The sequence below is a fragment of the Xiphophorus hellerii genome, chromosome 5 (genome assembly GCF_003331165.1).
Source record: "Xiphophorus hellerii strain 12219 chromosome 5, Xiphophorus_hellerii-4.1, whole genome shotgun sequence".
NCBI classification, from domain to species: Eukaryota; Metazoa; Chordata; class Actinopteri; order Cyprinodontiformes; family Poeciliidae; genus Xiphophorus; species Xiphophorus hellerii.
This window is the reverse complement of record NC_045676.1, coordinates 9882751-9895503: the sequence shown is the minus strand read 5'-3', so window position 1 is coordinate 9895503 and position 12753 is coordinate 9882751. Positions and strand designations below refer to the sequence as shown.

General features: G+C 36.5%; 1 protein-coding gene across 1 annotated transcript in view; it reads right to left on the bottom strand.

Moving 5' to 3' along the window:
- The window catches only part of usp43a (ubiquitin specific peptidase 43a), a 123766-nt gene that overhangs the window by 63997 nt on the left and 47016 nt on the right, over positions 1–12753 (bottom strand). The window contains exons 4-5 of the mRNA XM_032563339.1: positions 5563–5655; positions 734–869 (exon numbers count right to left, since the gene is read on the bottom strand). Coding sequence (XP_032419230.1) covers positions 734–869; positions 5563–5655 — 229 coding nt within the window. The remainder of the gene's footprint in view (positions 1–733; positions 870–5562; positions 5656–12753) is intronic.

Genomic DNA, 12753 nt, shown 5'->3' with positions numbered 1-12753 from the left:
ATGTTTTAAAAAATTAAAAAAATGTTTTAGTGTGGCATACTGCTGAGCAAGCCTTTTAAATAACAGTATCAACTGTTTAGGGAGTTCAAACACTGCCTTAAAAGGCTACTTAATGCTTTCCAGGTAAAAAATTTCAAAAGTTTCCATGGTTGTCCCATCTTTAAAATATACATGCAAAACTTAAAATAAGTCCAGCACAAGTATTTCTATTAATATCAGGCATTAAATATGAAACCCTCAAAAAGTGAGGAAGGAGGAGATTTGTCCTGTAACTGCTGGGTTGCTGGTTCGAACAGCTGATTTGTACGGGGTAATGGACTGATAAATGGACAAATGGACGGGCAAATGATGGATGGACAGATGAATGGATGATGTGTGGACAAAGAAATGGAGGGAGAGACAGGATAATGGATGGATAGTTTTGCTCTGAACTTGAACTATCCTGGTGCCTGACGCAAATGAAGAAGAACGCTCCACGTCTGAAATGTAACATTTATGTTGTTTTTCCAAGTAAACTCCACCTATACCTGGATACAACAAAGATCATAAATCACTGGGAGTTTTGAATTGACCCACATTGGTCATTTTGCAACCAGCTCACTAAACAAAAATGACAGAACTGACACCATTCATCATCTGCAGTAACACTAGTCAGAAGCTGATGGATACAAACAACTCAGGAACATTTTCTTTAGGCATTTTTCTGACCAGTGCAACGTCAGTATGTGTGTACCTGATCAGGAGCGATGTTGCCTTCTGCTGCTACCATGGCTCTCAGGGACGATACAGAACCAAACAGAGGCACAGCAAGCCCCACTCGCAGGTACCTCTGACCCTTTGTGCTGAACACCAGCGTCACACACAGCGGCCTGTGGGGTGGGACACAAACACAAAGAGATCACACAGATAGCAAATGTGTGTATGCTTGTGAATATAAAGGTGTAAAAGGTGAAAGTATGAGGGGTGAGTAAGATAAATGACGAGTCACGGAAAACTGTTCGGCTCCTACAGTTCGTAGAATAACTAAACCTTCATACCAAGGCCTGTCACACTGAGCAGGTTACATATTTGTATGCAGACACAGATACAGGTATTTCATAAATATTGTCAAGCAATGCACATTCACAGTAACTATGACATGTCACAATGCCAAAGAGAGATTAATGTGCCTGTGTGGGATCCAGTGAAGCCAGTGGCAGCAAAAATAAATAAATAAATCATGTTTGTTCATGAGATGTTTAGGCTCAACTGAGTCCTGTTCCTTAAAGAAATTCTAAATTTAATAAAACATGACTGTCTGATTTTCTCTATAGAAAAATCTAATTTTTCAAATAGGAACCATCTAAACCTGGTGAAAAAACAGAAGAGGTTTAATCATTTCCTAGGGTTTACTTTGTAAACCGAATTTACAATGTAGGAATGTTTTACGAAAACATTCCTACTAGGAAATGTTTTAAAGATACCGCATTACAGCTTCAAACTTCAGTGTATTTTATAGAGGTTTTATAAGATAGACAAAGTGAAGAATTATAAAATGAAAAGAAGAAAATATCTATCAAATCACTTTGAAGTACAAATCTGAAAGTATGGAGTTGATTGGAGGTAATTTCTCCCTCATCTGAAACCCTTAAATAAAATCTAGCACAACCAGTTCCCACATAAAGTCACCTAATTTATAAATAGTAAATAATTTAGTTTCAGTATAAATTCAGCTGTTCTGTGAAGGCCTCAGAAGTTCATTGAAGGACTTTAGTGAACAAACAGCATCATGAATACCAAGGAATACAGCCATGAGGCGCATAGGGAACACAGTAAATATGAATGTAAATACTTTGGTCCCAAAAATGCAACGTTTAGTCCTTTAGGTAAAGTTCCATGTGGCTTAACACCAGCGTCACACCAGCAAGATGAAAAATTATCAACACCACGAACACACCACCCCCAAAATGTTGGTGGCAGCAGTCTGTTTATAGTTTTCTTCAAAAAATAAACCAGTTATTGCTGATGTGAAGCTGGATGGAGCTAAATAAAAGGAAATTCTGAATAATAATTTTAAAAAACTGTTAGAAGCTGCAAAAACCTTGAGAAAGAGTTTCACCGGTGACCCCAAATCTACAATTACTATGATCAGAGCATTTTCATCTGCTGACCAAATGACCCAAAGTTCAAACATAAACTGATGTTCACAGATACTCCACATCCAGTATGTTCTCTTTTACAAGTAAGAATGAGTAAAAAATTCTTTTCATAGACGTTTAAAAGGATAGAGACATATCCTTGGGTCAACACCATTTGTGGTTCCACTACAAATGGTGGATTAAATAGTTCAGATTAAATAGTTCAGATTACTACTTGGAAAACCATACATCTTTTTCCATCCATGTCATAAATATGCACTACTTTGTATTTGTCTATCACAGAACATCTACAGGTTTGTGTTGCAACGTGACAAATCATGAAAAAGCTCAAGCGCTGTGTATACTTTGTGTATATTTTGGACACTTTCTTCTTTTCAAAATACAATATTCTTGACTAGACATGTACATCTAAATCAGTAGAGAGTCATTGTCCACAATGAAGTTTCTGTGTGCAGAGACGTGTCGTTTTTACAGCAATCACCGACACCTCCGAAGAAGAGAATGAAGTGAGGATGCTCTACTCGGCACAAAAAAGGACAGGAAGAAGGAAGGTGAATAAAACAAAGAAAACAAGTACGGAGAATAATAAGAAGTAGTAGCTAAGATTATTATGCCATTTCACTGAAGATGAAGACTGTGTAATCGCTGACACCACCACTTCCCGTTTCCCATCATGCATTATTCAGGTGAGCACCGTGTTAGCAGTCACAGGGCTGACAGGGCAGACAGCCGGAGGGGGGGAGCAGGATCTGAGCCGCTGTTTTGTTTAGATGTGTAACTTCAAGATGAGGCACACGGGTGGAACAGTAAATAGGGATGTCATCTTATAAATGAGGATTTTAGACGCTCTAACTCTGTTGGCTCTGAGACACATTTTCCCCATCAGCCCACACAACTAATACCCTGAATTGTTGCAACAGCAAGTAATTAAATTATAGCTTGAGAAAGCATGCTACAGCTAGAACATGCCCAGATGTAACCAATACTAAGCTATTTAATGCTTATTACTGGAAGAGATGCATTTCTGCAGCAATGATGGTATTTTTCTAGCAATTCCGTTGGTAACTCAGACCATCCAGCCGTTTGCCTGAGGAAATATCTGCACAACATACTTAACTCCACTTATGAAGAAGCATGCAAGACAAGTGCCACTGTTGTGTATTATTAATCTCAGTATTTACAGACATTGTGGCTGAAAACATGTGAAAATTATTGCTTAACCTCATCTATATTCATATATGTTAATATTGCTCTCAGTAAATAATATCATCAACTCAAAAAGTAAAAACTCAATTCTTATATAGATTCCTGACACGCAGACTGAAATGATTCATTTGTTTATTTTTGATCATGTTGATGATTGCAGCTCAACACTAATGAAAGGTCAATTATCTATATGGAAATGCTGGCCGACTGAATTGATTCATTTGTTTATTTTTAATCATTTCATTAATTATTATATGCCAGCGTAACTGTTTATTCCACAGTTTTTCCTTCCACTAAACTTTAAATGGAAATGACTTGAGAATCATTCTGAACAGCCAAGCAGGTAATTTGCTGATCATATTTGCTGATCATCTTCACATAGGCATCATCTATTCAAAACTCTTATACCATTCTACTATAGTGGCCCAGAAGGGACCGGCAAAACACCACTGTAGACTAGCTGTTGTAGTTAGGTGTATTTGTTGGGTATTCTGTTGTAATTTGGGTTTCCAGATGTTACTTTATCCTGCAGGAAGGACAAATGACCCTTCAGGGTTTCAGTTTTTGTGTTTCTACTACACTCTTGTGGACCAGAACTGAATTGGGATAAGGGGAATTCTGCCTTCTGTGCTGAGCAGCACGAAGCAAACACGCCTTCAGAACTAGTGTTTGACAATTATTCAGTTTTGTTAAACTACATTAAATATCCACAACATAACACTTTTTGCTCTGTCCTTAAAATATTTACCAATAGAAAACACAAAAGCAGTCCAATATAATAAAAAAGTAGATTTTTTCATATTTAGAGCAATTAGGAGTAAATATGTTATATGATCAGAGCAAATTCAAAATGGTTTGACTGTCTTCTGTTTTTCCTCCTTGCGTACTGGCATTATCTGCAGCACCCAGCCTTGACGCCATGCTGGCAGCCCAGCTCTGCGTCCTCTCAGGGGGTCTCAGACTTATCAGGCATTCAGCAGGGATACCGCTGCAGCAGGACAGTGCAGTGTGCGCTTCTGGTCAACGTGTTGCCAGTAACGCCCAAACTGAACCAAAAAGAATTCCCTCCTGTGCTGGAATAAATTAAAGTGGCCAGAGCCCACACTGTCACAGAACTGCAGCTGCAGAACAGAGTTTGGAGTAAAGGCAGAGGAAGCCATGCAGAGAGGATTCAGAGTGGTGGCATCTGCATGCTTGCTGATAGGAAGATTCCTGGAGGACTTGCTGCACTTAAATTAAGGAACGGAATGTAAGAAATCCACGTGACGTTATTTATTAGTTGATTACTTAGCTATTTATTGTGTGACTATAGTGGGAGGAGGAATGTAAAGTTATATAACTGATCCAGACATCCTAAAGTTATTTCATATGTAAATGACGTGTAAAGCTTTAAATACCTTTGTGATTATTGTGGGTGCTTAGTTCTCTACTGTAACACAAGCTAAATGTGGGCTTAAATTGGAATACATAGTGGAATACATTAGAATACAAATGAAATACATTGGAATGCATTGGAATACATACGTAGTGAATACATAGTGCAGAACATGCAATACTGATGAAATGTAATTTTGCTGCACTTAATAAACTGCTACAATTTTTAACATATAAATTAATATTTAAAAAGTTTCAAGCTATTACTAGTTAGTGGCAGATGCATATTTGCAAATAACTTGTCAGAATTGAGGTTAAAAAAACATCTATAATTGGAGGGCCAATGGTAAGTTCAGTTCAATTTTGTAAGTTGAATTATAACCTAAAGAAGTCGGGGATCCGACGAGCAATTTTGGAATTAAAAGCAACAGGAGAAACAAGCCAAAAGCAACCATAGTGTCAGAAACATTCTTCATATAAATACTTTGAAAAATCAGTTTGTCTGGTGACCTTTGTGCTCTACTGCCTCATAACTTGGATCTGTTGTCGATGTATAATGTCTGTATTTTAAATGTCTGTCTTCATTGTTACATTGTTTTCTGGTTAAAATGTCTTCATGTGTCAAATATATACAGTCTTACTGCAGTATCCGACTTCCAGTGCAGTAAAAAATGGAGAAAGCACACAGAGATTGGTCAGGGATTTTTGGCTACAATAGTTTTTCACTTAGTATGACAATGACCTTCTGCTGGAGGTGTGTAATGCCCATTATATGTGGTTGACAGCCTTAATATGGCTCATCATAATTGCAATGTTACCCTTTGTGTTGCACGTTGTACATTACCTGGTCTGTCGCAGGGGAAGCGGTAGAGAGATGCATAAAAATGGGTCAAAGGTGTTGCTTTGCTTAAGGCAGTGAGGGCACGTCAAGGAAGACCTGCAAAGAGACAAGAGACAGAAAAATTACATATTTTTCATTTAGCATAAATATCCTTTAGCCACATTTCTGACAGCTTCTACCACTGATGCAAAAAGGGCTGGAAATTCTATGAACATTTAAGCCATAAGAGCAGTCCAGTAGGCTTTGAAAAATGTACAAACACTGTCGCAATGATAGCAATTCAAACAGCATCACTTTACCAAATTCTAAGTACTTCCAGTGAGAACAGGATGAAGGAAGTATACAGCCTGCTTGGAAAACCATAACAAAAAGGCAAAGGAAATATTTAATTGGAGAGAAAATAAAAAAGAAAAGTGAAAATAGGAAAAACAAACACACTGACTACAAAAACAAAGGTCTGAAATGACAGCTCTAGAAAGGCAGAGGAAACCATTGAGAGCAAAGACAGAAGTTGTGAGGCAATAAGGTGGAAGGACACAAGAAAAATGAAGAGATGGATGGCAGCAGGATAGTTGAGCTGACAAAAACTAGAAGGTAACGCTGACAGAGAAAAGGCCGAGATAGGGTGCATCAGGGTTTTAAAGCTGACAGAAGGGGAGATGATAAGAGCAGAAGACTGACAGGAGGACAGGAACCCATCCTGTGGGTTGCTATCAGAAGGACTCCACATCCTGACACTGTTCTCCCAGGCAGAAGGAAGCCAAAAGGTTTCTGAGGAAGAAATGTAAACTGTCTGCGGCAGAAGCTAGGAAAACCATTTGGAATCTTGACAAAAGAAGAAAAAAAGCTTTAAAAAAAAGAGAGATGCACCAAAGAGCTTTTATCAATATTTGCTTTTAACCAAGATCTGATCTGCATGTCTCCACTTTAGCCACTTCTAATTCTGAAATTAAAAATTACAAGGGGTATGGATAGTTTTGGGCTCAACTCTATATTAAGTAATTTCTCTCTTTTAGAAATTGCAATAAGGCAGAGTCTGTTCAAGAAAAATAAACTTTTCCATTCTGTATTTCAGCTTTTTCAGTTCTGAAATAAGGAACTTACACAAAAAACACGGTTTAAAGGGTTGCTCAGCTAGTTCAACAGAATCAGAAAGATTTTAGATAAAAAAATAAACTGACATGCTGGGTTGTCTTTAACACATGATTATTAAATATACAATGTACTGTATATCACCGCAACATTTTATAAATTTTTTCAATCAATCACAACAAATAAAGATCTAAAGAGTCCAAAATCTTACATCTGTCTCTGGTTAGAGAACAAAAGCCATTATTAAGAAGCCTAGCATGATTTCCAGGGCTATATGTTGATGATAAAAACATAACACAATGACCAATCAAAAAAGAAACATCACATTATAGTGTTAAAATAAAGAGAACGCTTCAATCCAGACTATATTTAGTCTTTGTTCCAGCAGTTATTTATTACAATCAGCTCTAAACAATAGGTTTATGCCTTCATATAAAGGAAATCTGTGTTTCTAGCAGTTTTTAAGACTTCTTTAGGTTTGTTCCAGAGTACAGGAGCACAGAAACTGACTGCTGCGTCTGCATGTTTGGTTCTGACTCTGGGGTGCAGAATAGCCTAGAACCAGAAGAACTGAGTGAGCTGGTAGGTTGAACAACAAATATGTAATATATTTATGTGCTAAACTATTTAGTAACTTATAAACTAACAAAAGTATTCTAAAATTTATTCTGTGAGATACAGGGAGCCAGTGTAAGGACCTTAGAACTGGGATGATGTGCTCTGCCTTCCAAGTTTTAGTGAGAAAGTGAGCAGCAGCGTTCTAGATCAGTTGCAGCTTTGAAGAGACTTTTGCAGTAATCAATTTGACAAAGATAACCACAATGATGAGATTCTCAAGATCTTGTTGGGACATTAGTCCTTAACCTGAAAATTCTCTTCAGGTGTTAGAAGGCCAACTTTGCAATTGTCTTTTTGTGACCCTGAAGGTTCAAGTCCATTTCTACACACAGATTTCAGCCATGATCAGTAGTTTCTAGTACTAATAACTGCAGATGTGCGCTGACTTTTGATCTTTCTCCTCAAGTGCAAAAATAATTACTTTGGTTTTGTTTCTGCTCAGTTAAAGAAAGTGGAGGCACATCCATGAATTGATTTGTTCTAATCATCTGTTCAACATTTGAATGGCTTCATACTCACTTGATAATACTGTAATGTAGAGCTGTTTGTCATCTGCATAGCTATGATAATATTCTTATTACATCAAAAGAGCAAAATTCCTCTCTTATGTCTACATTAAACAATATTATGAAGCTTAAATAAGTTTTAAAAATAATTTTTCTTTTTTTAAATCTAGAGAGTTTATAGGATTAGACCATCGTGACAGATATATTAATAATAGAACAAATCATTTTTATTGTCAGCCAACATTTGTGAATTTTGCTGTACCAAATAGTTGAAATTTAGTAAACATGTTTACAGTCAAAGTCATGCAAAAAAAAAAAAAAAAAACATTTTGAAGGTAAAATGTGATGGTAAAAACAGTGTATTTTGTTAATGCTAAAAAAAATCATAACTAACCTTCAGTTTTTCGTAAATGGTCTCAACTTTCTTCAAATGAGTGGAAACAAAACTGAAGTAATTGGTTAGAACTTTTGCCTTATAATTAACTTTGATCTCACGGTGGATGAAGGTCATATTACTCATCTGCAATCTTTTGAATTTCAAAGACCCATCTTCAATATGAGGTTTTAGCAAAAATCAAACCACTCAAAGTGAACTTAATTTTGTTATGTCAGTATGCTGTAGCTACCAAAAAACAAACTAAAGTCTATAAGAACAAATGTACTGACACAAGTTGTATTTTTCCTGTAGTGGTTCACTGAAAGAATTTCAATTTCTGGACACACACAGCAAACCGCTTTATTTTCAGTCTCATTTTTGCTTGTTTCAATGATTGTGCTGGCTCTGGATGATGCCCAACTACCACTACTAAAAGTGTCTTCACCACAAGCATCTTGAAACATTATGCAGTGTCGTGCTGATTCCAACAAGCCTTTCCAAACCACTCTAAACTTAGCTGTTTCACACAACCAGAGGAATATCCTAATTAGGATAGTAATGATTCAACAAAAATACGAGGAAACAAAAGTAAAGTAATGGATTTTTTTTTTTTAATTCAGCTATGTTTCAAGCTTGGCAAGTGTAAGAACTACTTTACACTTGTGCAGGAGGTAATAAAAGAACTTAAATATGCTTAAAGGGTCCACTGACATAAAATTCACCAGATCTTGCCAAAAACCCAATTAATCTAGCTATGAAAGAAAATCATAGCTAAATTATGTTAAAGGTATATAAGTTGTAATAACACATTTTGAAATCAGATATAAAACTTAATGATCTTCTGTGCATCTCTAAAAAAACAGTAATTTTATAATAACAAAAAGTTTGTAAAAAAAACAAAGACTTTCCTTGTCGAAAAAGACTAATGATCATTCAGATGGAGTCCCTGACAGAGCAGATTTTAGACATGGGGAACAGAAGCAAACAAACAAAAAATTATAATAGTCTGAGCCAATTAATACTGACAATACTCTAAACCTCAACAAAGGTTAAAATCCTCCCTATAAAAGGCATTGTTAAGATACAATAATGTCTCTTTCTACAAACTGGCTTTATTAAAACCTGCAGCATATCAAAGGACATCCTCATATCATCCCACTTCCAAAAATCAGAACGGTCCCTTTAGGAATCCTGTCATCTAAACACAATCGGACCAATTCTGGCGCTTCACCAGACATTGTTGTTCCAAAACGGTCAGTGCTTGGAGACGGCTCAGTAAGTTACTTTTCTTCAATCATTCAGGCAGTCAATCATGCGTCTCCGGCTTTTAGACCATAGGACTCTCTCCATTCTCATTCTCGGAGTCTGGGAAAAGACGTCTTGTCAGGGGAAATCAACTCTGCTAAAAGGTCTGGAGAAAAGAAAAGTCTGAAAGTGTGAAAACATGAAGTCCTGTTTGTTGCTGTTTTGTTGTGTTAATGCTGTGCAACCATCAAAATGTTTTATTTTGTATTCAGGGGTTTTTATACCATTATAATATCATACTAGTCCATACATATAGATTATTAGACAGTCAAAATCTCAATCATTGTCAGATTGTTCAGATTTTTACTTTCCACCACTTTAATCTGCAAGTAGGAGTTGCAGTTGAAATACAACTAAGTAACACCACTCAATGTTAAAGCTTTATTTATTGTTTCAAATTTATTTCCTCAGAGACAAAACAAAAAACAACCATACACTTTCAAAAGAGCAACCATTGTCCTGGCCACAGTCCCTCTAACCACATGCTAAGTGGAAAGCCATTAAAATGATTTACTAAATACTGTTTGGCTCATTGAAGTTTATTTTATATAAGCAGATGCATGAACCTATCAACACTTAGAAGGTTAAACTTTTTGGGGATTTTGCAATGACATCATTCCACATCATTCAGTTTGAGTATATTTGTAAAAGGCCAAGATCACAGATTTTGAAAATGATTAAACAGCTTTGCTCTTCACATATTATTGTGTGAGTACTGCATTTCTGCCTCAACATATGAAACTTAAAGTGCAGCATAAGTGATTTTTCTTACATGTATTGTCCACTCTTATGTGTACAATAATCCCATTTTGTGTAAAGAAGAATATTTTGTAAGGGAGAAAATGTTATAATGCTTTTATATTTGCAGTTGAGAGGTTATTTTTCTTACATCTGCTTAAGTGAAAAGTGCTTTTACACCAAAAACCTTCTTCTCCATTCCACAATAAAATGACCTTCTTATTCACATGAAAAAGAAATAATAAAAAAGAAAGAAAACTCTATTTTCACAGAGTAACGCCATGCAGTCGCTGGCTAGCATCCACTTCAAAGTCTGCTTCAACAAGGGAAGCTGGTGTGTCAGCAGGAGGGTAAATGTTTGTGAAGCTGAGCTTTAAGGAAACCTCTGCAGGTGGTAAAGCATCAAAAATCAAAACGTAGAAGGTCAGTGTCTGAAAACATTCTTGGATGCTACTTAGCTGAACATCCTGGAACAGCCAGACATTTCCCTCAGAGGTCACCAAGAGTGCACCAAAGTACAGCTGCATATTTATGCCTTAAATTGATTAAAAGATGTTTGTCTCTGACCTTAAAAAGATAATCAATCTGACTGAATGAGTATTCCAGCTGCAAACTGTTGCTGGTCTGATGTAAGTCAACAGCTTAGTCAGTGTCTCTCCAAAGCAACATCAAGTCAAGTCAAAGTCTATGTATATATCACATTTACAACAACCTGAGCTGACCAAAGTGCTTCATAATAATTACAGCATTATATTATTAATTATAACATAAGAAATAAAATTGAATACCAAGACATACTAAAAATCAGGGCTCTGCCACAAAGACGGCTCTGTCACCTCTAGTCTTTAACCAGAAGCTGATCGGCTGATTTCTGACAAAGAAATGTTTTTACAGAGACAGGTTTCACATGCAGTTTGTCTTGGTGGGATTTAAATGGAGTGAAGCCTTCCCTTGTCAGAATACAATCAAACTTTAGTTTTAACTGTTTGCAGGACTGGAAATTGGAACATTTAATGACAGGTGATATTGCTAAGATGAAATATTGCTGCCTCATTCACTCAGCTTTCAGACAACTTCTTGGTGTTGGAAAGTTTCATTGCTCTCCAAGTGTCACAAAGTGACAAATTTGGTCATGATACGGGACTCTGCTTGAAAAAGTTTTGATTTTAAAATGGATCTTACCCAGTTTTTATTTTACCTTCAAAACATTAATAATGAATAATTTCTTCAAATCTTTGATCAATTTAATTGATTAGATATAAAATAAGTGGGATTTCCTCAAAAATAGCCCCAAGTTAAAAGAGTGATAACATCTAATATACTAATTCATATTTACTATTACAGCTCAACGACTTATTTTTTTTTCACACATGCATAAAACCAGCCAAAGGTTTTTGATTTATCTCTATATCCAGAGACAAATGTCTCTCAGTAATATTCATCAGATCATCTTAGAAAAAAAAATCCTCCAATGCCCTTTGTTCATCAGATATTGAAGATGTTCAGTTATGTTAAGATATTCATGATTAGTCTGTTACTTTTTGCCACTGTTTTGTTTGCTTGTGTATTTTAGTTTAGAGGAGTTCTAAGAATGTGAATAGCATAACAATTTGTTATTTACCATTCAAGTATATGTAATATTATGTAAGACTTCCCCATCAAATCTACATCTAAATAAACTGCACTGTAGAAAAAACAAAAAACTTCAACTGATTTGCCTAGAGAGAGACTGAGATTGAGCTTTCCCACTGTCTCTTCTGCCATTAAAAATAAATACTGCAAACAGAAGAGAGTGACAGACGGAGACAGGAGGAAGGTTTTGACAAAGACTCATTTAAAAACACAGGGGTACAATGGAGTGTCTGCAGCACAAAACTCCCACGTAAGCAGCCCAAACCACAAGACGGTCCCAGGCTCTAATCACAAACATTTATTCAGATCAACCAACTCAACCAAACTCCTTTGAGGAGCGTCTCTGTGAGATATTAAAAGAATCAAGAGGGAAGAAGGAGGAAGAGAGCGAGACTGAGTAAGTGTTGTACGCAGAAGGAGAGGGGAAGGCAAGAGAGCAAGGCGGATATAAACAAAAATCTTTAAAAATGCAGGGAGCAAAACAGCATCCAATGCGATCAATCATGTTGAGATTGGAAGAATGGTTCTGTTAGCCTTTAGATGCAAAGTAACTCCCTGTTGAAAAGATGACTTTAAAAGAAGCTTTGCACTCAGCACACTGCAGCCAGCTCAGAGTAATGAGATAAGAAAAATGGATATGAATATGCATATGTGCACTTCGGGAGGCTGGATGAAACCAAGAGCAGGAAACAAATTCCCAAACATTTAAAATATCCATTACTCATTAACCGAGCGGGAGCCGCCAGGAAGCTTATTCCTCTGAGCCTGAAACAAACCAACACAAAGGATTCACTGAAAAAACTTACACTGTGATCATGTGGGGAGAGAGATGATGGGCTTAAAGGGTTGGTTCGAGCTTTTTGAAGTGAGACTGTGAAGATATTGTTGGTAATAGCTCTCCAACCTGTAGTAGGAGGATGTGATCTC